This window comes from Pectinophora gossypiella, unplaced genomic scaffold, assembly GCF_024362695.1.
Source record: "Pectinophora gossypiella unplaced genomic scaffold, ilPecGoss1.1 Pgos_44, whole genome shotgun sequence".
Taxonomy (NCBI): domain Eukaryota; kingdom Metazoa; phylum Arthropoda; class Insecta; order Lepidoptera; family Gelechiidae; genus Pectinophora; species Pectinophora gossypiella.
Genome location: NW_026063254.1, coordinates 81381 through 105141, shown reverse-complemented (window position 1 = coordinate 105141; position 23761 = coordinate 81381). Strand labels below are relative to the sequence as shown.

At 38.4% G+C, this 23761-nt stretch overlaps 2 protein-coding genes across 2 annotated transcripts; one reads left to right on the top strand and one right to left on the bottom strand.

The window, feature by feature from the left end:
• The first annotated feature begins 1745 nt into the window (after positions 1-1745).
• Positions 1746-8297, top strand: LOC126381303 (uncharacterized). Its single transcript, XM_050030802.1, has 2 exons — positions 1746-3727; positions 8219-8297. Exons 1-2 carry the CDS (start codon positions 1746-1748, stop codon positions 8295-8297), a joined length of 2061 nt encoding a protein of 686 aa, XP_049886759.1.
• A 179-nt stretch (positions 8298-8476) lies between these two features.
• On the bottom strand, positions 8477-9959 carry LOC126381302 (uncharacterized protein K02A2.6-like). The gene is made up of 2 exons (XM_050030801.1): positions 9345-9959; positions 8477-9175 (listed from the first exon to the last, which is right to left on the bottom strand). The coding sequence occupies exons 1-2, from the start codon at positions 9957-9959 to the stop codon at positions 8477-8479; spliced, it is 1314 nt and encodes a 437-aa protein (XP_049886758.1).
• Positions 9960-23761: the final 13802 nt, after the last annotated feature.

The window sequence follows — 23761 nt, the reverse complement described above, 5'->3', positions numbered from 1 at the left end:
AACTCACGTTCCCGTGGGAATTTTGCAATATCCAGTTTGTTCTTGCTTAAAGCTAATATTGTAAAAATATAATAAATAAATAAAGTAAAATTAAATTCATACCGACAAACATACCCCACCTTACCTTAGTATTATATCAAATTAAAAAGTAAAAAATATTTTTTGTCTATGACAATTCTGTGACAAGCTCTCGTAAATAAAACAACGCAACGTGATAACAAGTGGTTTAATTTCCGAAATACACTGTAATTCGTGCAAGAAACACCATCAACCCAACATATTATGGTCGATATCGAACCGGATTATGAAGAAATATACAATCAGTTTGTACGAACAAAACGGATTACAAAAGAAATACAGAACACGCGCCCGGCACCAAAAGTGAGGTTATGAAAAATTGTTTACGAAAGTGAAATAACAATATTTACGACAATTGGAAGAAATAAACTACAAAAATGAGTTATACTAGTGAAGAAATATTAGCAATGTTAGAAGAAAAAGCGGAAATGTTAGTGAAAACGCAAGTTAATTTGAAAAAATGTCCGAAGCAAAGACTGACGAAAGGTTACATAGAAGTTCGAATTAAATCCATTGAAGAAGACTGGCAAGCTTTCAAATCATTAAATCAGTCCCTAATCAAATGTACATCAAAGGAAAAACGGGCAAATATAACCTATTTTGTGAATGATGACTATTATCAATATGAAGAACTTTATTTAACATTATCAGGTGATTTAAGAGACATGCTGGAAACTAAAGTAAAAAACCCATTTGTAGAGCCCGAATTCACATCAGTGCCACGTGTCAATCTGCCAAGTATTCAACTTCCTACATTTTTAGGCCGCTATGAAGAATGGACAACTTTCAATGACTTATTTACATCACTAGTTCATAACAACACTTCACTTTCTAAAGTACAAAAATTACACTATCTGAAGACAAGTGTGGGTGGCGAAGCTGAGGTCCTACTGAGACACATTCCTGTAACGGAAGCCAACTATGAGAATGCATGGGAAATATTACAACAAAGGTATGGAAATAAAAGATTGATAATCAATTCTGTGTTAAAACGACTATTTGGACAGAAAAAGATTACAACACCTACTGCAAATTGGATAAAAAACCTACTAGATACAACAACAGAGTGCTTAAACAACCTAGAAAATCTAAAAATATGTATAGACAAGTGGGATCCAGTAATAATCTATATAGTAGTACAGAAATTGGATGAAAACTCACACAAAGCATGGGAAGATTTTGCATATACTACAAATAAAGATGAGTTACCTACCTGGGACCAATTGAAGAACTTTTTAGAGGCAAAATTCCGCACACTTGAATTAGTCACGCCCATTATGTCGAGCACAAGAGAGAACAAAGCACCTGTAAAATCATTCCATGTGTCATCTGCAACCTCTGAGAGAACCTGTATCAGCTGTAACGGAAATCACACGTTGTGTCATTGTCCAGAATTCACCAAGCTAAGTCCTATGGAAAGGAGCGAGTTTGCCAAGAACAAAAGCTTATGCTACAATTGTCTGATCCCTGGGCATCCTGCAAACAAATGTAGACTACGAGTTTCATGTAGAGTATGCAATAGACGTCACCACTCGTTGCTACATCAAAATAAGAATACAAATCAGTCAGACAATACGCAAATTCATCACAGTCAAATCGAAGGAGAAGTAGTAGAAGACCCTATTGAAGAGAACAATTCATCACCTGCAATTCAATCATATATGGCAATGAAGAAGTCCACTGCACTGTTAGCTACAGCATTGATACCTGTGAAGGATAAGAATGGACAAACATTGATATTGCGGGCACTAATAGACCAAGGGTCACAAGCAAACTTTATAAGTGAAAGAGCCACACAACTTTTGAAGATTAAGAAGAAACCAACAAGTGGAACAGTATCTGGAGTGGGATCTACACAGACAGCAATACATCATGTAGTAGAAATACAATTGTTGTCACAATATGAAGAAGAATTCCAACTCACTCTAAAAGCTTATGTCATGCCTACACATTTATGTTCACAGCTACCATCCAAATCATTGGTGAACTTGCCGCACGCCTGGCCACATATTCAAACGCTCACTTTGGCCGACCCGACCTTCAATCAACCTGGTCGAGTAGATGTCCTGCTAGGTGTAGAAGTATATGCTCAAATATTGAAGAACAATATCATCAGAGGTCCTCCTGGCTCACCATGCGCACAAGAAACAAGCCTTGGATGGATACTTTTTGGTAATATACAGAGCGACACTTCAAATGAACCAATTATGGTAATGCATCACCAGATAGATTTCGACGACATTCTATACAAATTATGGGAAGTAGAGGCTGATGATAGAAACAAATACACAAAAGAAGAAGAAACATGTCAAACAATATATCAAGAAACAGTAAGAAGGAATCAAGAAGGAAGATACATCGTGAAACTACCTTTTAAAACAGAACCACCGAAAAGTACAGAAGGGAAAACAAGAGAAATAGCAATGAAAAGACTAAATCAAATGGAGAAACGACTAGAAAGGAATAAAGAGCTGCAAACAGAATACAACAAAGTCATGAAAGAATACATAGAACTGAATCACATGGAGCTAGTACCGAAAGAGGAAATAGAAAAACCATCTGTTTACCTACCACATCACGCAGTCGTGCGAGAAGCAAGTGACACGACGAAGGTCCGTGTTGTCTTCAATGCCTCTTCACCAGACATAAACAACATCTGTCTCAATGATGAAATGTTAGTTGGACCTCAACTACAAGAAGATATGAGAAGCATAGTCATGAGATGGCGTTTAAGAAAAATTGCATTTGTGTCCGATGTAGAGAAGATGTACCGACAAATTCTTGTCACGAAAGAAGATACAGACTATCAAAGAATATTATGGCGTGATGACCCTGAAGAACAAACAAAAGACTATAGACTATTGAGAGTAACATTTGGGACCGCTTCCGCTCCATATCTCGCGGTAATAACCCTGCAACAAGTAGCAGAAGATGAAGGCGAAGAACATCCTGAAGCTAAGAACATAATACAAAGAGATTTCTTTATGGACGACTTGATATCTGGACAAGATACTGTAGAAGAAGCGTTACAAGTAGCAAGAGACATTACAACCATTTTAAAGAAAGGAGGTTTCAAATTACAAAAATGGTCTTGTAACAATGCACAATTTTTAAAAGAATTTAGTCCTGAAGAAATAAGCACTCATATAAAGATGGATATGAATCTTGGTGGCACAGTCAGAACACTAGGTTTATCCTGGAACTTAGGTGAAGATGTCCTCCAATATAACATGAACTTACCCCAGCCACAGAAGAAAATCACAAAGAGAAGTATCCTAGCTGAAATGCAACATTATTTTGATCCACTAGGATGGCTTGCTCCTGGAATACTACCTGCAAAATTGCTCCTGCAAAAATTATGGTTGAAGAAAGTGACCTGGGATGAGAAAGTAGAACCTGAAATAGAAAAAGAATGGTTAGAAATACGACAAAATTTTGAAGACCTGAAAGTAATAAAAATAGATAGATGGTTACAAACAACAAAAGACAACTTACCTGAAGCAACAATACATGGTTTCTGCGATGCTTCTATGAAAGCATATGGAGCAGCTGCATACTTGAGAGTAATAGATGAGAATGGTGTATACAAAACTCAGCTAATAGCAGCCAGATGTCGTGTAGCACCTATAAAGCCCGTGTCTCTACCAAGGTTAGAGTTATGTGGAGCCGTTCTTCTATCAAAATTTTTGAACCAAATCAGTGAAGCAACTCACATACCTACCTCACAAATTTTCGCTTGGACTGACTCCACGATAGTCCTGTCCTGGTTGAAAGGAGATCCTGGAAGATGGCAAACATTTGTAAGGAATCGAGTAGTTACTATCCTAGACAACATTGGGGAAAAATGGTTTCATGTACAATCTCACGACAACCCCGCTGACATAGCCTCTCGTGGAATGTTACTGAAGGATTTGAAGAAAGAAAAGCTATGGTGGCAAGGGCCAGAATGGCTAAAACAAGGAAATATAGAGATGCACCAACTCGAAGACACCGATGTAGACCTGGAAAAAAGAAAAAATATTAATGTGAACTTAAAAACTAAAGAAGAGAAAGAAAAAACAATACTTACCAATTTTGAAGACTTTGATACCTTAATGGATTTGACAAAAACAATTCTTTATTGTAGAAGATTCTTGAAATTTAAAAGAATAAACATTAGCGAAGAAAATAAAGCAATAACACCACAAGAATTAAATGAAGCATTAGAATGTTGTATAAAAATAGTTCAAGATAGTGAATTCAAGCAAGAAATAATTAATTTGAGAATTGGAATAACTATTGATAAGAAGAATACTATAAGGAGTTTAAATCCATTTCTAAACTTTGTGAACTACCTATTAATAATTAGTTTATATTCATTCATTGTTTTTATAAATTGTGTTCCTTATTCAAATATTGTTTTCAATTTGTATTTAGTACTCACTGTTAGTTAAAAATAACTAAGTGTAATTTGGAGTTAGAAATTTGTTTTGTAATGTAAGTTAAAATTTTATTTTGAAACTTATGTTTAAATGTTTAAGTAAAAAATGATTAATCATTCATAGAAATTAATGTAAAATGTTTCAATTTCTAGTAACTTTAAAAACGTTTGTAAACATAATTCAAATTTAATTTTGTAAACTCATGTAAATTGTTTCATAAATAGTACCAATAGTATCTAGTAGCTTGTATAACTTTATAAAAAATAACTTGATCTCAAATAATAACGGTAAAATGTAAAGGTAAATAAATATAAGTTGTATAATTAGTATTGTTTAGCACACTTTTGTAAGAATGTTAGTCTTGTTTAACAAACATAATTCATTGTATCTCATTGTCTAAAAACTTCGTTTTTGGGGGGCGGTATGTTCTTGCTTAAAGCTAATATTGTAAAAATATAATAAATAAATAAAGTAAAATTAAATTCATACCGACAAACATACCCCACCTTACCTTAGTATTATATCAAATTAAAAAGTAAAAAATATTTTTTGTCTATGACAATTCTGTGACAAGCTCTCGTAAATAAAACAACGCAACGTGATAACAAGTGGTTTAATTTCCGAAATACACTGTAATTCGTGCAAGAAACACCATCAACCCAACACAGTTGCAACTAAGCTTTAAGTTAACTATGGTACCTGCATGCCAAGTTTCAAGCGTCTAACTTAAGCGGTTTAGAATTTTTATACAAAAGGGTTTTCCCGCTAATTCCTGTCCAAAGTAATGTTACCACCTATCTTTTAAACTAATGATCCGATTTTGAGACGGTTTTCAATAACGGGATTGTGTTTGATGAGTTCATGTTCTTAGACAGGTGTCATGGCTGTAACTCAATAGGGGGCGCCACAATATTAGTGCAAAACAATGTTGCAATATAATCAAAACGAAATGTCCGATTACAATTCTGTTTTCGGCAATGTGTACGTGGTAGCTTATTGCATGTTCCCAAATAATAAAAAATACGTCTTTAACTCACTAGAGGGCGCTACAATATTAGTGAAAAATAGTATTGCAATAATATTAAAACGAATTGTCCAATTTCAATGCGGTTTTCAGCAATGGGTTCGTAGTTGAATGGTGCATGGTCTAAGATAAGTCTTATGATATTAACTCACTAGGAGGCGCTGCTATATTAGTGTGAAACGTTTATATTGCAATATTATTAAAATTAAAACGTATTGTCTGATTTCAATGCGGATTTCAGGAATGAGTTCGTGGGTGATTGGTGCATGTTCTCAGATGAGTGTTATAGAGGTAACTTTAAACAGAAAGCAACTGTATAATATTTAATAAGGGACTTAATATTATGTGGTAGGATGAATCACACTTATTGTTTTGCGAGATCTTACCTACACATTATCTATACTTATAATAAATCTGTAGAGAGGTCAATTCTGTACATTAAATATATTTTCAAAATAACTATCAGGGGGTGATTAGTGATCGATACTGATGCCAAAAATGCAATCAGTAAAATTTTTGTCTGTCTGTCTGTCTGTATGTTCTTTATAGAAACAACAACTACTGGACGGATTTTAATGAAACTTAGTACAAGTATTCTTCATACTCCTAGGCAGGTTATAGTATACTTTTCATCACGCTACAATCAATAGGAGCAGAGTAGTGAAGGGAAATTTTGGGAAAACGGGAGAAGTTATACCATTTTTTAAGCTTCCGTCGCGTGAGCAGCCTTAATGGTTAAAGTTACATAGAAATCATGTATGACGGAAATATTTAAATATATAAAAGGAGAAACTGACTGACTGACATATCAACGCACAGCCTAAACGGCTAAACGTAGGCACTTGAAATTTGGAAGAGACGTAGCTTAGGTACCGTAGAGGTGCACTAAGAAAGGAATTCCCGAAATTCCTACGGGAACGGGAATTAGCGGGAAAATCCTTTTGGATGAAAAATCTAAACCACTCAAGTTAGACGTTTGAACTTTAACATGCAGGTACCTTAGGTACCTTAGAGGTGCACTAAGAAAGGAATTCCCGAAATTCCCACGGGAACGGGAATTAGCGGGAATATCCTTTTGTATGAAAAATCTAAACCACTCAAGTTAGACGTTTGAAATTTGGCACGCAAGTACTTTAGGTACCGTAGAGGTGCACTAAGAAAGGAATTCCCGAAATTCCTACGGGAACGGGAATTAGCGGGAAAATCCTTTTGTATGAAAAATTTAAACCACTCAAGTTAGACGTTTGAAATTTAACATGCAGGTACCTTAGGTACCGTAGAGGTGCACTAAGAAAGGAATTCCCGAAATTCCTACGGGAACGGGAAAATCATTTTGTATGAAAAATCTAAACCACTCAAGTTAGACGTTTGAAATTTGACATGCAGGTACCTTAGTAAACTTAAAGCTTAGTTGCAACAGGATATTGCAAAATTCCCACGGGAATGGGAGTTAGCGGGAAAAAACATTTGTATGAAAAAATCTAAACCGCGTAAGATAGGAGTAGATGTTTTTAATCTAGCATGCATGCATACCTAAGTTTAGTTATGGCTGCGTTTTGAAAAATGGGAGTTAGCGGGGAAAAAATGTTGTATGAAAAAATCTATACTGCATAAGTTAGATGCTTGAAATTTGACATGCACTCCCACACACACAAAGATCTCTCTTTTATAACACGCTACGCGGACGAAGTCGCGGGCAAAAGCTAGTATAGATTATAATTCGTATATGCTCTCTAAAAAGTCTGAAATAAAATTAAGCAAAATTAAAAATTTTGAAAAAAACCCACGACGGTAAAAATCTCATCGAAAAAGAATAAAATAACTCAAAACCCCCGACTTAACCCAATTATTATGTAACGAAATATTATATTAGACTTAAAAATACTTTCTAAAAAAGAGTTGATATCTCGAGACATCGGTAATAGATATACTTAAGTACCTAACAATGAATATGGATGTTTACAGTTTTTTCCTAACGTGTCTGTTTCTCGAAGATATACTTAAATGTAGCGATAATAATTTTACCATAATACATAACCGAGGAATATCCGTCGGGGGCTGCCATTAACCCAGCTAAAGTTTTTCTAGTGACGTGAATACAATTATTGAAGAATTGTAGATGTTTAACGACGACATAAAATACACTTATGAGTATGATTAATTTTTTGTTGAAATTTCATATAGAAAAGGCAGCCCCCGACGGATATTCCTCGGTTATGTATTATGGTAAAATTATTATCGCTACATTTAAGTATATCTTCGAGAAACAGACACGTTAGGAAAAAACTGTAAACATCCATATTCATTGTTAGGTACTTAAGTATATCTATTACCGATGTCTCGAGATATCAACTCTTTTTTAGAAAGTATTTTTAAGTCTAATATAATATTTCGTTACATAATTATTGGGTTAAGTCGGGGGTTTTGAGTTATTTTATTCTTTTTCGATGAGATTTTTACCGTCGTGGGTTTTTTTCAAAATTTTTAATTTTGCTTAATTTTCTTTAGATGGGTGTATCCCTGCTTCATCAATTTCATACCCTAAAAAGGCAAAGGCAAGGGTTCTTTTAGCAGCAAATACACATTTGGATTTGTTTAATTTTAATCCAACCTCATCTAACCGTTGCAGCACATATTCCACTCTCTGATTGTGTTGTTCCATTGTGTCACCACAAATGACCACATCGTCAAGCAGGCAAGCTACTCCGTCAATTCCAGCTAGTAAAGAGGTCATCAGACGTTGGAATATTCCAGGTGCTGCATTCACACCATAAGCCAGGCGATTCATCTTCATCAATCCTAATGGTGTATTTAATGTAAGGAGCTCTGCTGTCTTTTCAGTGACTTTCAATTGGCTATATGCATGTTTTAAATCCACCTTTGTGAATATTTTACCTCCGGCTAATGAGAAAAACGCTTCATTCGCTGTCGGCAGAGGATAGTTGTCTGTCAATCATGATGCATTCACCGTACTCCTGTAATCTCCGCACAATCTCAATGATCCATCTGGTTTTGGAACAATCCTGAGAGGTGTAGCCCACCGTGAATGCTTAACAGGAGTAATGATGCCATCCGACATCATCCTTTTCAACTCCTCCTTCACTTTTTCCCGCAGCGGAAATGGTACTGGTCGTGAACGCAGAAACACAGGATTTGCACCCTCCTTACAGTCAATATGTACTGGTGGTCCACTGTACTTGTCTAACTCATTGTTGAATAATTGTGGAAACCTCTTATCATAATCCGCCTCCTCTTCAGCAACCGAATACCGCACTGAAATACCGAGCGCCTCAAACCAAGCACGTCCTAGTAACGCTGGCCCCTTTCCGCAGCTGACTATTAGGGGCAGCTTACTATTCTTGTGTTTATATGTCACGTCAACTACAGTTTCGCCTCTGATTTTCAGCTCATCGATAGTCCATGTAATCAAATTCTTGTTAAATGGTAGCAAAGGCTCAGGAAACTCGCGTTCATGTTGTTTGTAGACGCTGTGCGGCAGGATTGAGCGCGCTGAGCCCGAGTCCACCTCCATCACTAGTGGCACGCCATTAATTGTCACTTCCACCATGAACGGCTTCACACGCATTTCGCCACTCACTTCGTGAACGCCAAAATTGTCCTCATTAGCTTTTTCACTCTCAGACGATGACGACTGACAGTCACAACATGCATTCACACGTGATTTCTGTTGTTTGTTTACGTTTACAACTTGATCACAGGCTGCTTTCGCATGTCCTTTTTTATGATATTTGTAGCAGGTTGCGTTCCGAAACCTACATATTTTGCCTTCGTGACTTTTTAGCACAGTGCACACATCTCACATTGTTAGTGCTTGAGTTGGTCTTGGTACCGACTGCGTTCACCTCCATCGGCTCGCCTTTACTTGAACTTTCGGCGACATCACAATGGGTTCTCCACAATATATTATTCCCTTCAAACTGATTTTGTTGAATAGATTCGTAATTAAGCGCCTGTTGTATTACTTCGTCATATGTCATGTTCTTCATTTTAATTTTTAACAGTTCCCTTTTTAAATTTTCTTCTCTTGCTCCGAGAATAAGTTGTTCTACGATTCTCCGCTCCAAATCTTTAAATTGACAACGAGAACTAATATCATGTAATGCAGCCACAAAACTTGTTATGGACTCATTAGGCTTTTGTTTTCGCTTGTAGAATTTTTCTGTTTCTAAAATTGGATGCGGCGTCGGCACAAAAAACTTGTTAAGAACTTCAACGATTTCTTCAAATGACACTTCACTCGTCTTTTTGGGTGACAACAACGACACTATCAAGGCAAATGCTTCTTTACCACATTGAGACAAAAACAAGGCACGTTTCTGCACGCTTTCCAATGTCCCCGCAGCTTCTAACGCGAAGAACAGTTGCTCCCTATAGTTCTCCCATTTATCTTTGTGGGGATCGAACTTCCCGGGCATAACTACACTCGCGATACTTGCGAAAACCATTTTCTTGTTTAACTTGTCGCCAATATTAAGTCTTTGAGTTGTTTATTAAATAAATACTCAAAATTACGAATTCGACATGTTTATTGTGTGAGCTCACAGTCAGTAACAAATTACCCTCGAATTAGTGATAGAATGTAAATAAATAATTTAAGTACTACCTACACAATAACAATACACAACAAGACGATTATCATATCTGTTTGTTTTTAATAGCATCTCTGGTTTTAAATTCAGTGGAAGCTGTGTAAGTTCCTTAATTAGAGCTTCTCTGAAAGATATAAATTCATACCTTTTGACGTTGGTTTTGCAGTATTTTTTATACAAAAAGAAACTATTCCACACCGTGAGATCTAACAAATGAAAGAAAACTATCTTATACCATCTCAAGCTCTTTCTCGGTGTGGAATATTATGATATCATCTGATCTGCTCTGTTAATCCCCGACATATATTTATTGTAGATAGTTACTTCCTCTGGTTTCATGCGTTTTTGGCCTCGTTTATTTGTTATTTCTATAAGTTTGGGATGATTTAGCGTCTTGACCATGAGAACAGATCTTTTGTCCTGCCATTTTGAGACGTAAACTTTATTCTTGCGTACTCAAAAATGTTCATTTTTCTTTAGTTTCTTCTTTGTTAGGTCTTTAGGGTTATCTTTCCTGTTACGTCTTAGGGTTCCTGTTGTGTGAGTTTTTAAATCTAGACATTTTTGCGATAAGTTCACGGAATTATAATAATTATCCATAAATAGAAAGTGTCCTTTAAACAAATATGGTCGCATGAGACGTAGTACTGTTTTTTCTGTCTTTTTTCCTCTAACATCTTCATTGTCGTCTTCTCTTCCTGCGTACATTATGAGGTTTAGAACATATCCATCAGACGTAGTCAATTCATAAAATTTAATACCATAGCGGGCCTTCTTTGATTAAATGTATTGTCTAAAAGACAAACGTCCTCTGAACAAAAGCATCGATTCATCCAAAGACAGTTCTCTAGTAGGTTTATACCATTCTCGAAAGTTTTTGGTTATCGCATCTATGAACATGATAATTTTTTCCTTTCCTTTAGCTCCTACCTCGGAAACATGTAGACATCTCAATAACTGTTCAAATCTGCGTGCAGACATCACATACTGAAAAATTGGGTGATAGTACAACGGGTCACTGTATGTAAAAAGTTTACTGTGTTTTGGAATATTGATTTGCCCCATAAGCAGGCACAATCCGAAAAATTTGAGGATTTCTTCACGATTAGTTTCTTTGTAGCGGTACCGACGAGAATTTCTCGTCGCAGGCCTGTTTGTAGAGCAAAGCGCATTACCATAATCGTTAGTACTAGTGACAATAAAGTCTACAATATGAGGGGGAAACATTTTATTGAATACGTCCCTAATAGAAGTAGTCGGACCAAGTGCAAATTGAACACCTGCAGAATCATCATCAAAATCGAATATCGGTATATCTAACGTGGTTTCTTCCCAATCGCCTGTAACTGGAGAAGGTGTTCGGCGTTTTGGTTGTCGTTGTCGGTTAGCTTGTATATCTCGAGAACAGCTACGAGACGGGCGAGAAATTCTTACCGGAGATAAGGATCTGCGTCTTGCTAGCCGCCTGTCATTTACTTGAATATCTCTAGAATGACTACGAGATTGACGAGGTGCTGGGTTATCCTCTATATCTGAAGCTGGTGGCGAACCAGAAGATCCCGGATTATCCTCTATATTAGCAGGCGTTGTTAATACCAGGAATAAAAATAAACTTGCTTTACAAGTCAGTCGATTACATAAGATTACTAAATCTTTTAAGGGGCAATGTATACGTTTTTACAATAAGATTCCCATTGACATTCAGAATTTGCCTTTCAACTGTTTTAAGACAGTAGTTAAACAAAAACTTTACAAAAAAGGTTATTATAAAGTTAGTGATTATTTAGAAGATATGAATGCATGGGATTAACTGTCTGAGAACCGATATTAGGCAGCTAAATTACTCAATTGTATACCAATATTTTATGTTTTATGTTTATTTTTTTATTTTTTTAAAGAACGTCTAGGGCCCTGTGCCGAGGTTTTTCTTGCAGCTTCTTTTCCCCGGCTATACAGGTTGTGAGAAGCTGCAGTAGTTTTAGGCGGATGAGACGTTCGTTATGTAAAATTGACGATTCAAAGTGTAACTATGTTACCTACTGAATAAAGATATTTTTGAATTTGAATTTGAATTTGGCGGTGGCGATACACGAGGTGCTGGATTACCTTCTATGTCTTCAAGCAATGGCGACGCAGAAGGTGCTGGATTATTTTCTATATTTGCAGGAGGCGGTGACCTAGGAGATACTGGATTATCCTCAATACTTGCAGGCGGTGGCGATACAAGAGGTACTGGGTTACCTTCTTTGTCTGCAAGTAATGGCGACGCAGGTGCTGGATTATTCTCTATATCTGCAAGTGGTGGCAACCTAGGAGATACTGGATTATCTTCAATATCTGCAGGCGGTGGCGATACATGAGGTGCTGGGTTACCTTCCATGTCTGCAAGTAATGGCGACGCAGGAGGTGCTGGATTATTCTCTATATCTGCAGGTGGTGGCAACCTAGGAGATACTGGATTATCTTCAATATCTGCAGGTTGCGGTGGCGTAGGAGGTGTTGGGTGATCTTCTGCAAGTGCGGGCGATGATAAACGCATAGGTTCTAAGGGGTCTGCTTCTTCTGAGAGCGGTAGCGTGGCTATTTCAGAGGGACCCTCTATATCTGCAAGTGGCGGTGATGTGACAGATCTTGAGTACGCTTCCACCTCTGTACACAGTGGTGACCCAAAGTGGGCTTCTATATCCATTGAAGAAGTATCCGCCTCTGCAGTATCTTCACTTGGGCTGTGTTTTGATGTGACCTTTTGTCGTTTGGCATGAAAATCGAATATGCTGATAGAGCTTTCATAAGATCCCTCAGAAGTAGAGCCACCCGATACAGATGTTTCATCCTGAACTGCACCTTTTGATTTTGACCGAATATAAATTTCGTTACTTACAGAACTATCGCTGCCAGATTCCCCTGGCTCTGGGTCGTAATCCTGATCGGAGCCATAGTTGCCATCATCACTGAAAGGATCAGGCGTAGTTTCGCGTGACGAAGAGTCTGTTTCAAAAATCTTCATTGACGCCTTACTCTTGCGTAGTTTTCTCTCCGTCTAAAACAATACAAATCACGTAATCACACTGGTAAATAATACAATAACGTTATTTTAGATAAAATATATCACTATATTTATGCAACGAAACACAAAAACATTCAAAATGTAATATAGTGAAACACTAGATTTTTTGCTACCTATAGGAAAGGTAGGTTAAAGGGTGTTATGAAAATACAGATATGTTTCAGAAATTTATAAAGTGGTGTTTACCTGAAGGGCACAGCTAGATGTTATAGACCGGTGAGCATGAGACAAAGAAAACTCCCTTTGAATTCGTACAATGTATAATTTTAAATATACAGATTTAGTTAACCATAGGTAGGTCAAAAACCCTATGGAGGGAGACAGGTCGTGCTTTGGTCCGTCAGGTTAATTGTCACTCCGTAACAACCATGGGATATCACTATGTTTAAAAACACTGTCCGTACACCTGTAGGCACCTCGCTTACTCAAGGACCTCCGACTATCAGGCCTACCTGAGGCGTCCCGGTATACCGTAAAGGGGATGCGTTGAGGCCGGCTCAGACCAGGGCGTGCTGGACGATGGCGGCGCAGCGGGCCAACTGTTACGCAGCTGGCGGGCTGCACGTCCACCGGTCAACCTCGCAGTCCTTCACCGGGCCTTATCCGGAGTGTTGACAAAAGGAGAGGCGCGGCACATCCACATGCGCGCCGCACAAAGGAAAGCTTCGACGTGCAAACAACCAAGGCAAGCTCCGCCGTAATGAAGCTTGAAATAACTTGCAAACGCAGAAGAAAACAGTAGGAATCTTCATTCACAAAACATTGTTGAAATCATCTGATCCAATCATAAACTTCTTCTTACATTAAACTAGCAAAACGTTAGACGTTAAAACGTTTAAAAATTAAAACGTTAAAACTTTAAAGATTAAAACTTTAAAAACATTAAAAACTTTAAAAACCCCATCTGCAACAAGGAATGGCAATGATTAGCATGTGGTTCAGCTGACAGCGTGGCAAGGCAACTCACGAGTGTAAAACAAAGAAAATAACTTACAGGTTCATCCGGGATAGTTGGGCATTGTTGTGTGTAACGAAACGTTACTGTCTTTGGTCTGTGGTCTCTTCAGCCGCCCTCTTTGCTGCATGTAAATGGCTGCCTTGCTTTGTGTCTATAATTAAAACATACTGCTAAATATCACAACCATTTTATTTAAATCCGACCTATGTAAACCAACAGGTTATGGGCCCAGCGCCATAATCCTGTTTCAGGTCGGAGTTGGAGAGGATATATATGACGTGTGGTGGAGCGCGTCAGTCGGAAGGTTGTGAGAAGGAAGGAGCGAGGACGCCATTTTATTTTGTTTTCATGTGAAGTGCATGCGGTTGTGAAGCGAAATTTTATTATACGCTGTAACAATGGAGCGGTCGGCCTGTGGTGGCAACGGTATTAAACTACGAGGATCAGACAACTGGACGGTATGGAAGTTTCAAACGGAGATATTGATACGTGCGAAAGGGAACTACGCATTACTTTCATGTGAACCAACCGAGAAGGAATTCGACGAAGACGCCAAGACTCAAGCTTTAATAGTTCACAAAATAGAGGAACAAGTTTTGTCAAATTTAACCACATGCAAGTCTGCACACCAATTGTGGCAAAAGCTTAAGACCATTTTTGAACAGGAATCGACAGTGAATAAACACTTATTACATACACAGTTTTATAACCTGAAATATGAAGGAAACCTTACAAGATTTTTATCTCAAATTGAAGAAATAGTTGCAAAATTGAAAGCTCAAGATGAAAAATTATCTGAAAGCATGATCATGACTAAAGTGTTAATGAGTTTACCACCTGAATACAGACATATAGTATCTGCTTGGGAATCTGTACCTGAAGACAAACAGACGTTTAATGAACTCTCTGCAAGACTTTACATTGAAGAATCAAGATTGTCGTCACATACTACATCAGAAGATGCTTTAGTTACCAGAACTAATTCTCAATATCAAATTAAATGCTTCAAATGTTCAAAAACAGGACACATAGCCAGAAATTGCCCATCAAGTCAACAGATAGTTTGTAATTTTTGTCATAAGAAGGGTCATAAACAGGACAAGTGTTTTCATCGTCTGCTGAAAGAGAAAAACAAAGAAGAAAAGAATCCAGATAAATCAGCATTTATATCTGCTACCATAGATGAAGCTTTTATCTCTTCAAGTTCATCTGAAGACTGGATTTTGGACAGTGGAGCTACGCAGCATATGTGCCATAATCGCGAACTGTTTTCAATATTCAATGACAACTGCACAAGAAAGGTTACAATTGGAGATGGCACTTTACTGAATGTTTTGGGAACCGGCACTGTTTCAGTACTGGCATGGAATGGCCGAAAATGGTTAGAAACTACACTTAATGATGTCTTGTATGTACCTGCTCTAAAAGTTAATTTGTTTTCAGCTGCCAAATGTATGGACAAGGGTTTCGTCATGAAGTGCAACAGCAGATTTGTTACAATTTCAAATGCACAAGGTCAAGTCCGAGCGATTGCAAAAAGGTCAGGTAAATTGTACACTTTAATGTTTCAGTCACATGTGGATTCTGCTAATATTATTGACATATCAGAATGGCACACAAACTTTGCACATCAAAATTTCTCTCATGTTAAAAATTATCTAGATAATCACAGTATTAAATACACAACCAAAAATAGTATTTGTGAAGATTGTTTGCAAGGTAAACAACATAGGATTTCATATAAACCTAGTTACTCAAGAGCTAGTGCTAGGGCTGAGCTGTTTCATGCTGATTTGGTTGGTCCTATGGAGGTTGAATCCATAGGAGGGGCAAAATACTTTCTATTATTAACTGATGATTTTTCTAGTTACAAGTTTGTTTACTTTTTAAAATACAAAAGTGAGGTTATTCAGTGCTTAGTAAACTTTTTGAAATTAGTACAAAACCAAACAGATAAGTTTGTTAAAACAATACGCACAGACAATGGTTTAGAATTTTGCAATAAAGAAGTTAGTCTGTTATTTCAAAAAAATGGAATTGTTCACCAAAAATCTGTCCCATATACACCAATGCAAAATGGTCGAGCTGAACGTGCTAATAGAACTGTTTTAGAAGGTGCTAGGACCTTGATAGTTAAAATGGATAAGCATTTCTGGGCAGAAGCTGTCAACACAACTGTTTTTACATTAAATAGATGTGGGCCAAGTCCACAAGGTGATAAAAGTCCTTTTGAGTTATGGACAGGTAAGTCCTATGACATTTCCTTTTTAAAAACATTTGGTACTAAAGTCGCAGTTCATGTTCAAAAGCAAAAACGTCTCAAGTTGGATCCAAAATGTAGGTTTGGTATATTGGTAGGTTATGATAATCAAGTAAAAGGATATAGGGTTTTCTTTGAAAATAGCCGCCAAATAGAAGTAGTCAGAGATGTCACAATGCTACAGGAAAGGGATATACTGCCAGTTGAGCAGGTTGTAAGTTGTAGTTTGAGAAATAATTGTTATAGTGATGATGAAGAAAGTACAGATCAAGGTAGTAAAAGCGAAAATATACTTGTTGGTAAGAGTGAGGTCACTAAGATGAGCCATACAGACAGTAAGTACACCCATGAGTCTCAACCAATGTCCAGCAGTGGGAGTATGTCCAGCAGTGGGAGTATGTCCAGCAGTGGGAGTATGTCCAGCAGTGGGAGTATGTCCAGCAGTGGGAGTATGTCCAGCAGTGGGAGTATGTCCAGCAGTGGGAGTATGCCCGGCAGTGGGAGTATGTCCAGCAGTGGGAGTATGTCCGGCAGTGGAAGTGGGTGTGTGTCTGGTAGTGGGACAGATTGTCAAGTTACAGTGCCCAGCAGTGAGGTAAGTGGTCTAGAGTCTATGACCAGTAGTGGGACTAGTGGGCTGGTTGATGATAGTGGTAGTAGAAGACAGTTAAGAGATAGAATATAAATCTTAATAAAAATCTTAAAAGAAAAATACAAATATCATTCCAAGTATAAAACTTACAATAATGCATCGGATTACCAATCGTTTGCGATACTTCGTGAAAGAGCTAAATTGCTTGAAAAAAGCTGCTTTGATGAGTACATTGCTAAAATTGAATCTTCCATTGTAGCTGTTAGGACACCGACCATGAATCCCTTCCAAAAACTCCTTTGGTTCGCGCCAAAAACTCCCGCCACCCCAAGCCAGGAAAAAAGAAAAATAAAGTGGACTCGACTACCGCCGTCGCGCGTTTCTATACTAGAAATTTCTAAAATAACATAAAAGTGTATTAATTCAAGTTGTGCTGTTTAAAACTTAATCTGAAAGTGCACTAGCAGTCTCCAGAGCACCCCGGGGTCAGAAGAAACCAAATTCAACAATCCTGTAAGTACCTTTCCTTTGGTCGGTGTTTTGTATGGGCAAGTCTACTTTTCAGATTCAAAATTATCACTAATCTCAGTTATCCAACATTTATGGTCCTTCGAGCCGGATCGGTATAAAGGAAATACCTATTTTTAAAACATTAAGCGAATTTGTATCGAATCAGGCGCGTATGTTGGAAATGTCTAATCCTCCTGTTTCAAAGCCCGTTTCAAATAAACCCATTCTAAATGCGGTTCAAAACAAAACTAATAATAATAGTAAACCTATTACAAAAAATGTCAATTCAAAAACCTGTTTGGCGAGCAATGCGGGCCCTGATAATTCTAAGAAGGCATGTTTGTATTGCAATAAGCCATTTCATTCGATTTATAAATGTTACGAATACATTGCGCTGTCTCCTAAGCAGCGAATTGAAAAAATAAAAGATTTGCGTTTATGCGAAAATTGTTTGCGTCAAGGTCACACATCTAATGAGTGCCCATCGAAGATAACATGTACGGTGTGCAAAAACAAACATCATCACACGTTGCATTTAGATTCCAATGTAACTTTGATAAGCACGGGCTCTGATGACAGTTGTGATAACGACTTTAATAACGATCAACAGAATCGGGTCTCCTTGGCATCGTCATGCTCGTCTGGGTCGACAGTTATGCTGGGTACTGCGGTTGTACACGTTACGGATGTTTCAGGCAAATATCAACCCGTGCGCGTAGTGATCGACAGTGGTTCTCAAACCAGTTTTATCACAAATGATTGTGCACAGCGATTAGGGCTTCCACGTCAGAAGTGTAACACTCAATTGTCGGGCCTAGGCGGAACAGTAGTTCGCGATCACGGTATGGTGTCCTGCACTTTAAAGCCGACCATGTCTAATGACCCTGTTTTTAATATAAAAGCTGTGATCATTCCGAAAATATCTGGCGATATGCCATCTGTCACTTTGTCACAGGATTTAATCAACGAATATAAACATTTGGTGTTGGCTGACCCTACTTTCTATCGCTCGAGTCGCATTGACATGTTGCTTGCCAGTGACGTGTTTCCATTCATTTATGATGGTGGCAAGTATCATCCGTCACGTCAAGGGATACCGCTCGCGTTAAGTAGCATTTTCGGGTATGTCATTACAGGCCAGCTGTCAGTGAATACCGGTGCTGACGGTGTGTCGACTTGTATGTTCACTGGTAGCACAGTTAAGGTGGACGATTTAATTAAATCTTTCTGGGAAACCGAAAGTTTATCCTGTGACGTACCTAAAAATCCAGATGACGTCATCGCTGAACAGATGTTTGTCAGTGACCATAAGCGTGATAATACCGGTCGATACATTGTGAGCTACCCATTCAAACCTGACGCGAAACTGGGCGATTCTAAACAAATTGCATTAAAACGATATCAAAATTTGGAACGCAAATTATCTCGTTTACCCGATCTAAGGGGCGAATATAAAACGTTCATGGACGACTACGCGTCGCTCGGTCATATGGTCTGTGTCGGTGACGTATCGGAAGTGGAATCGGCGTATGTCATTCCCCACCACTGCGTTCATAAGCCTGATAGTAGTACGACAAAACTTCGCGTAGTTTTCGATGCTTCGTGTCAAACTACAAATAATCAATCTTTAAATTCCGTTTTATATACGGGGCCCAAACTGCAAGCTGATCTTGTGGAATTATTAATACGTTTCCGTTTACGTAACGTTTGTTTATGCGGTGACATATCAAAAATGTATCGTAATATATTAATTGACAAATCACAACGTCAATTTCAACACATATTGTGGCGAGATTCGCCCAACGAGCCTATAAAGATGTACGAGTTGTGCACAGTCACTTACGGGGTAGTCAGCAGCCCGTTTTTAGCCATTCGCACGTTACAGCAGTTAGCCGCGGATGAAGGCGATCGTTTCCCTGATGCCGCCCGTGCTCTGCGTGAAGGTTTTTACGTTGATGACTTGCTTTGGTCAGTGGATAGTGTAGACGACGCGCTGACACTTCAACATCAGTTGGTAGAATTGCTAAAGCTTGGCGGTTTCGAATTGCGCAAGTGGTCGAGTAATAGTGCTCAAGTTTTAAATAAATTGCCTAGTGATCAACTCGAACCACCTGTTCAGTTCGATGACGGCAAAACTATGGCTATCAAGATTCTCGGCCTGCACTGGCTACCTGAAGAAGACGCTTTCTCCTTCCGTACCACACAGATGGAAAGTAACGTGACGAAGCGCTCCGTGTTGTCGGAAATAGCTAAGTTATTTGACCCTTTGGGGTTCGTTGCGCCTTGTACTTTTCTCGCTAAAACTTTTATGCAAAAGTTATGGTGCGCCAATTTAGGTTGGGATGACGCGCTGCCTAATGCGCTTCTCAATGAATGGCGTTTGTTTTCATTTCAAATACCTTTATTATCGAAACTAAAACATGACCGACATGTTTTTGTGAAAAATCACATTACAGCTCAAATTGTGGGTTTTTGTGACGCGTCGACGAATGGTTTCGCTGCCGTCGTGTATATTCGCAGTCAGGACGGGCATGGCAATGTCAAGGTTAGCCTACTGTTATCAAAATCTAAGGTTGCGCCCTTAAAAACAGTATCGATTCCGCGTCTTGAATTAATGGCCGCTCATTTGTTATCGAAAACCCTACAATATGTCGTATCGATATTAGCCAAGGAAGTACTGATCAGCGAAGTACTGGCTTTCACCGACAGCTCAGTGGCGTTGACGTGGATCAATACACCTGCATTCAAATTAAAAACTTTTGTTGCGAATCGTGTGGCTAAGATTACTGAATGTTCAGCCGGTGTTCAATGGTATCACGTCAACGGCACTGACAATCCTGCCGATGTATGTTCGCGCGGCGCCACGCCGGCCCAGTTGCTGCACATCGCTGATCAGTGGTTCCGCGGCCCACAGTGGTTGTACGATCCACAACATATGTGGCCAGTGAGGTCTCTAACTGAGTTCAAAGGAGAACCCCTGGAACTAAAACCTGTAAAGGAAAGTACGTCATTACTCACTGAAGGTGTCTCTCTAAAAAATAACTTTGATAATATAATAAATAAATATTCGAATTTTAACAAACTGCAGCGCATAGTCGCCTGGTGTTTCAGATTCTTACACAATTCCAGGGTTTCTCGGCCTGATAGAATCAGGGGCGCATTGCTCACCGCAGAGTTAAATAAAGCTCACGATAAACTTATTCAAATAGTTCAATCCGAACATTTTGGTGATGACATTGAGTCATTAAAACGAGGTAATCGATGCTCTCAAAGCCTACGTAAACTCGACCCGTTCATTGATAGCCGTGGTCTTCTCATGGTGGGGGGTAGGCTTTCACACGCAAACTTACCATTTACTCAACGTCACCCTTTAATTTTACCGAAAAAATGTCATTTTACGAACATTTTAATTGATTATTATCATAAAGTTTATTTACATGTCGGACCTAGGACTTTACAAAACATATTAGTTCAAAAATATTGGATTATAGCCGCTCGCTGTGTTATACGGTCTCGCCTTTCCAAATGCGTTACATGTTTCAGAAATAGGCCCACTGTAAATCAACCTAAAATGGGCTCTTTGCCTAAGTGCCGCTTACAGGACGTTTACCCGTTTCACACGGTCGGTGTCGATATTGGAGGTCCATTTTATACAAAAGAAACAAATAGACGCAATGCCAGAATCTCAAAGTCTTACTTATGTCTATTTGTTTGTTATTCGACTCGTGCGGTTCACCTTGAGGTCCTTTCGGCGTTGACTACTGAATGCTTCCTAGCTTCATTCGATCGGTTTACGGCTAGGCGTGGTCTTCCACACACCATGTATTCGGATAACGGTAAAAACTTTGTCGCGGCCGGTAAACACTTAAACGAAGTCGTTCAATTTTATAATGCAAGTCAACGGCAGCTTATTGACGGTTTTACAGTCAGAAAAGTGACATGGAAATATAACCCCCCGACAGGTAGTCATTTTGGGGGCATTTTTGAAGCCGGAATAAAATCGGCAAAGTACCACTTGAAGCGCGTAGTAGGTACTCGTGCCTTATCTTTCGAAGAGTTGGGTACTCTTTTTGCTAACATAGAAGCGATTTTAAATTCGCGCCCTTTGTGTAGTTTGTCTAATGACCCGAGTGAATTCGACGTCCTTACGCCAGGACACTTTTTAGTCGGTCGTCAATTGGTATCGGCTCCCAATTACGATCTTTCAGATATACCGTTGAATCGTTTAACACGATGGCAATGCATTACGCAGGCCGCTCTGCACTTCTGGCGCCGGTGGAAGTCGGAATACTTGCACACATTGCAACAAAGGCAGAAGTGGTTTGTTGATACACCTAACTTAAACGTAAACGATTTGGTCTTAATTCATAACGATAACGTACCGTGTCAACAATGGAGTTTGGGTCGTGTAGAACAGATTCACCCTGGACGTGATGGTAGAGTTCGCGTTGTTACATTACGTACACAAAATTCACGGTTACAACGGCCTGTTTCCAAATTGAGTCCTCTCCCAAAAGAGCAGGACCAATAACTTTGTTATTTATTTCTATCATAATAATATCATTCATACACTTAATTATTTATTATACAGTCCATTAGCTTATCTTATTATAAAAAAATATAACTTAGTTTTCTTTGTCAACAATAAAGTACATTATAAGTAGTATATTTAATAATTCTACTCTTGTGATGTTATTACCTATTTTGAAATCACTGTTGATTTCGGTGGGGGGTAAATGTTAGGACACCGACCATGAATCCCTTCCAAAAACTCCTTTGGTTCGCGCCAAAAACTCCCGCCACCCCAAGCCAGGAAAAAAGAAAAATAAAGTGGACTCGACTACCGCCGTCGCGCGTTTCTATACTAGAAATTTCTAAAATAACATAAAAGTGTATTAATTCAAGTTGTGCTGTTTAAAACTTAATCTGAAAGTGCACTAGCAGTCTCCAGAGCACCCCGGGGTCAGAAGAAACCAAATTCAACAATCCTGTAAGTACCTTTCCTTTGGTCGGTGTTTTGTATGGGCAAGTCTACTTTTCAGATTCAAAATTATCACTAATCTCAGTTATCCAACAGTAGCTAACCCAAAATCCTTCTGGACGTATGTTAAAAGTAAAAATAAAAGTAGTGTTTACCCTAAAACTATTTACTACAAAGATAAAATAGCCGATACCGGGCCGAGCATTAGTAATCTTTTCGCCGAATATTTTCACTCAACCTTTCTTGTGCCTAGCGTTACTCCTTCAACCCGTAGTATTCCGGATTTAAGTAATAATTATATAAGTAATATTGAGATTAATGTAAGTTATGTGTTGTCGTTGTTAAAGTCCTTAGATATGTCCAAGTCCGGAGGCCCAGATATGATACCGCCTGTTTTCATTGTTAGTTGTGCGGAAGCCCTGGTGGTACCGTTGTGTATATTGTTTAAGCGTTCGCTGGATGAGGGTTTGGTCCCATCGATTTGGAAAGCTGCATTTATTACTCCTGTTTTGAAAAAAGGTAACAAGAGCAATGTTGAGAATTACCGTCCTATTTCTAAATTGTGCCTGTTTGCTAAAATATTTGAGAGGTTAGTACATGGTGAAGTATACAATGCTCTTAAATGTTACTTTGGAAATGAACAGCATGGATTCTTAAGGAACCGTTCAACTGTATCTAACCCTGTCCTTGCAAACGACTGTATCACTAAGGGTATGGAGAATGGAACTCAGGTTGACGTAATTTATACAGATTATAGCAAATGTTTCGATCGGATCGACCATAGTGTGCTGTTGGAGAAACTGATGGCGGCTGGCATACACGGTGACTTGTATAGATGGTTTGCTTCGTATATTGACAATCGCACTCAAGCAGTCGTACTTAACGGATTCACATCTGACTGGTCCACTATTCCTTCAGGGGTCCCTCAAGGATCGATACTAGGGCCTATGCTGTTTGTAATTTTCATTATGGACATCAAAAATTGCTTCTGCAACTCTGATATCTTACTGTTTGCTGATGACATGAAAATACTTAAGGTAATAAATAAAGCGTCTGATGTAACTGAACTTCAGGCTGACTTATTCAGGTTTGAAACTTATTGCATTCATAATAAATTAGATCTGAATGTGTCTAAATGTTTTTTCAATATTCGATCGTCACTAAGCTAGTTAAACATATTATTATTGGTATAAAAGGTACATTCATGACGTTGCGTACCTTACTGCACCTTACTACCTTATTGATTAGAATATGATTCTA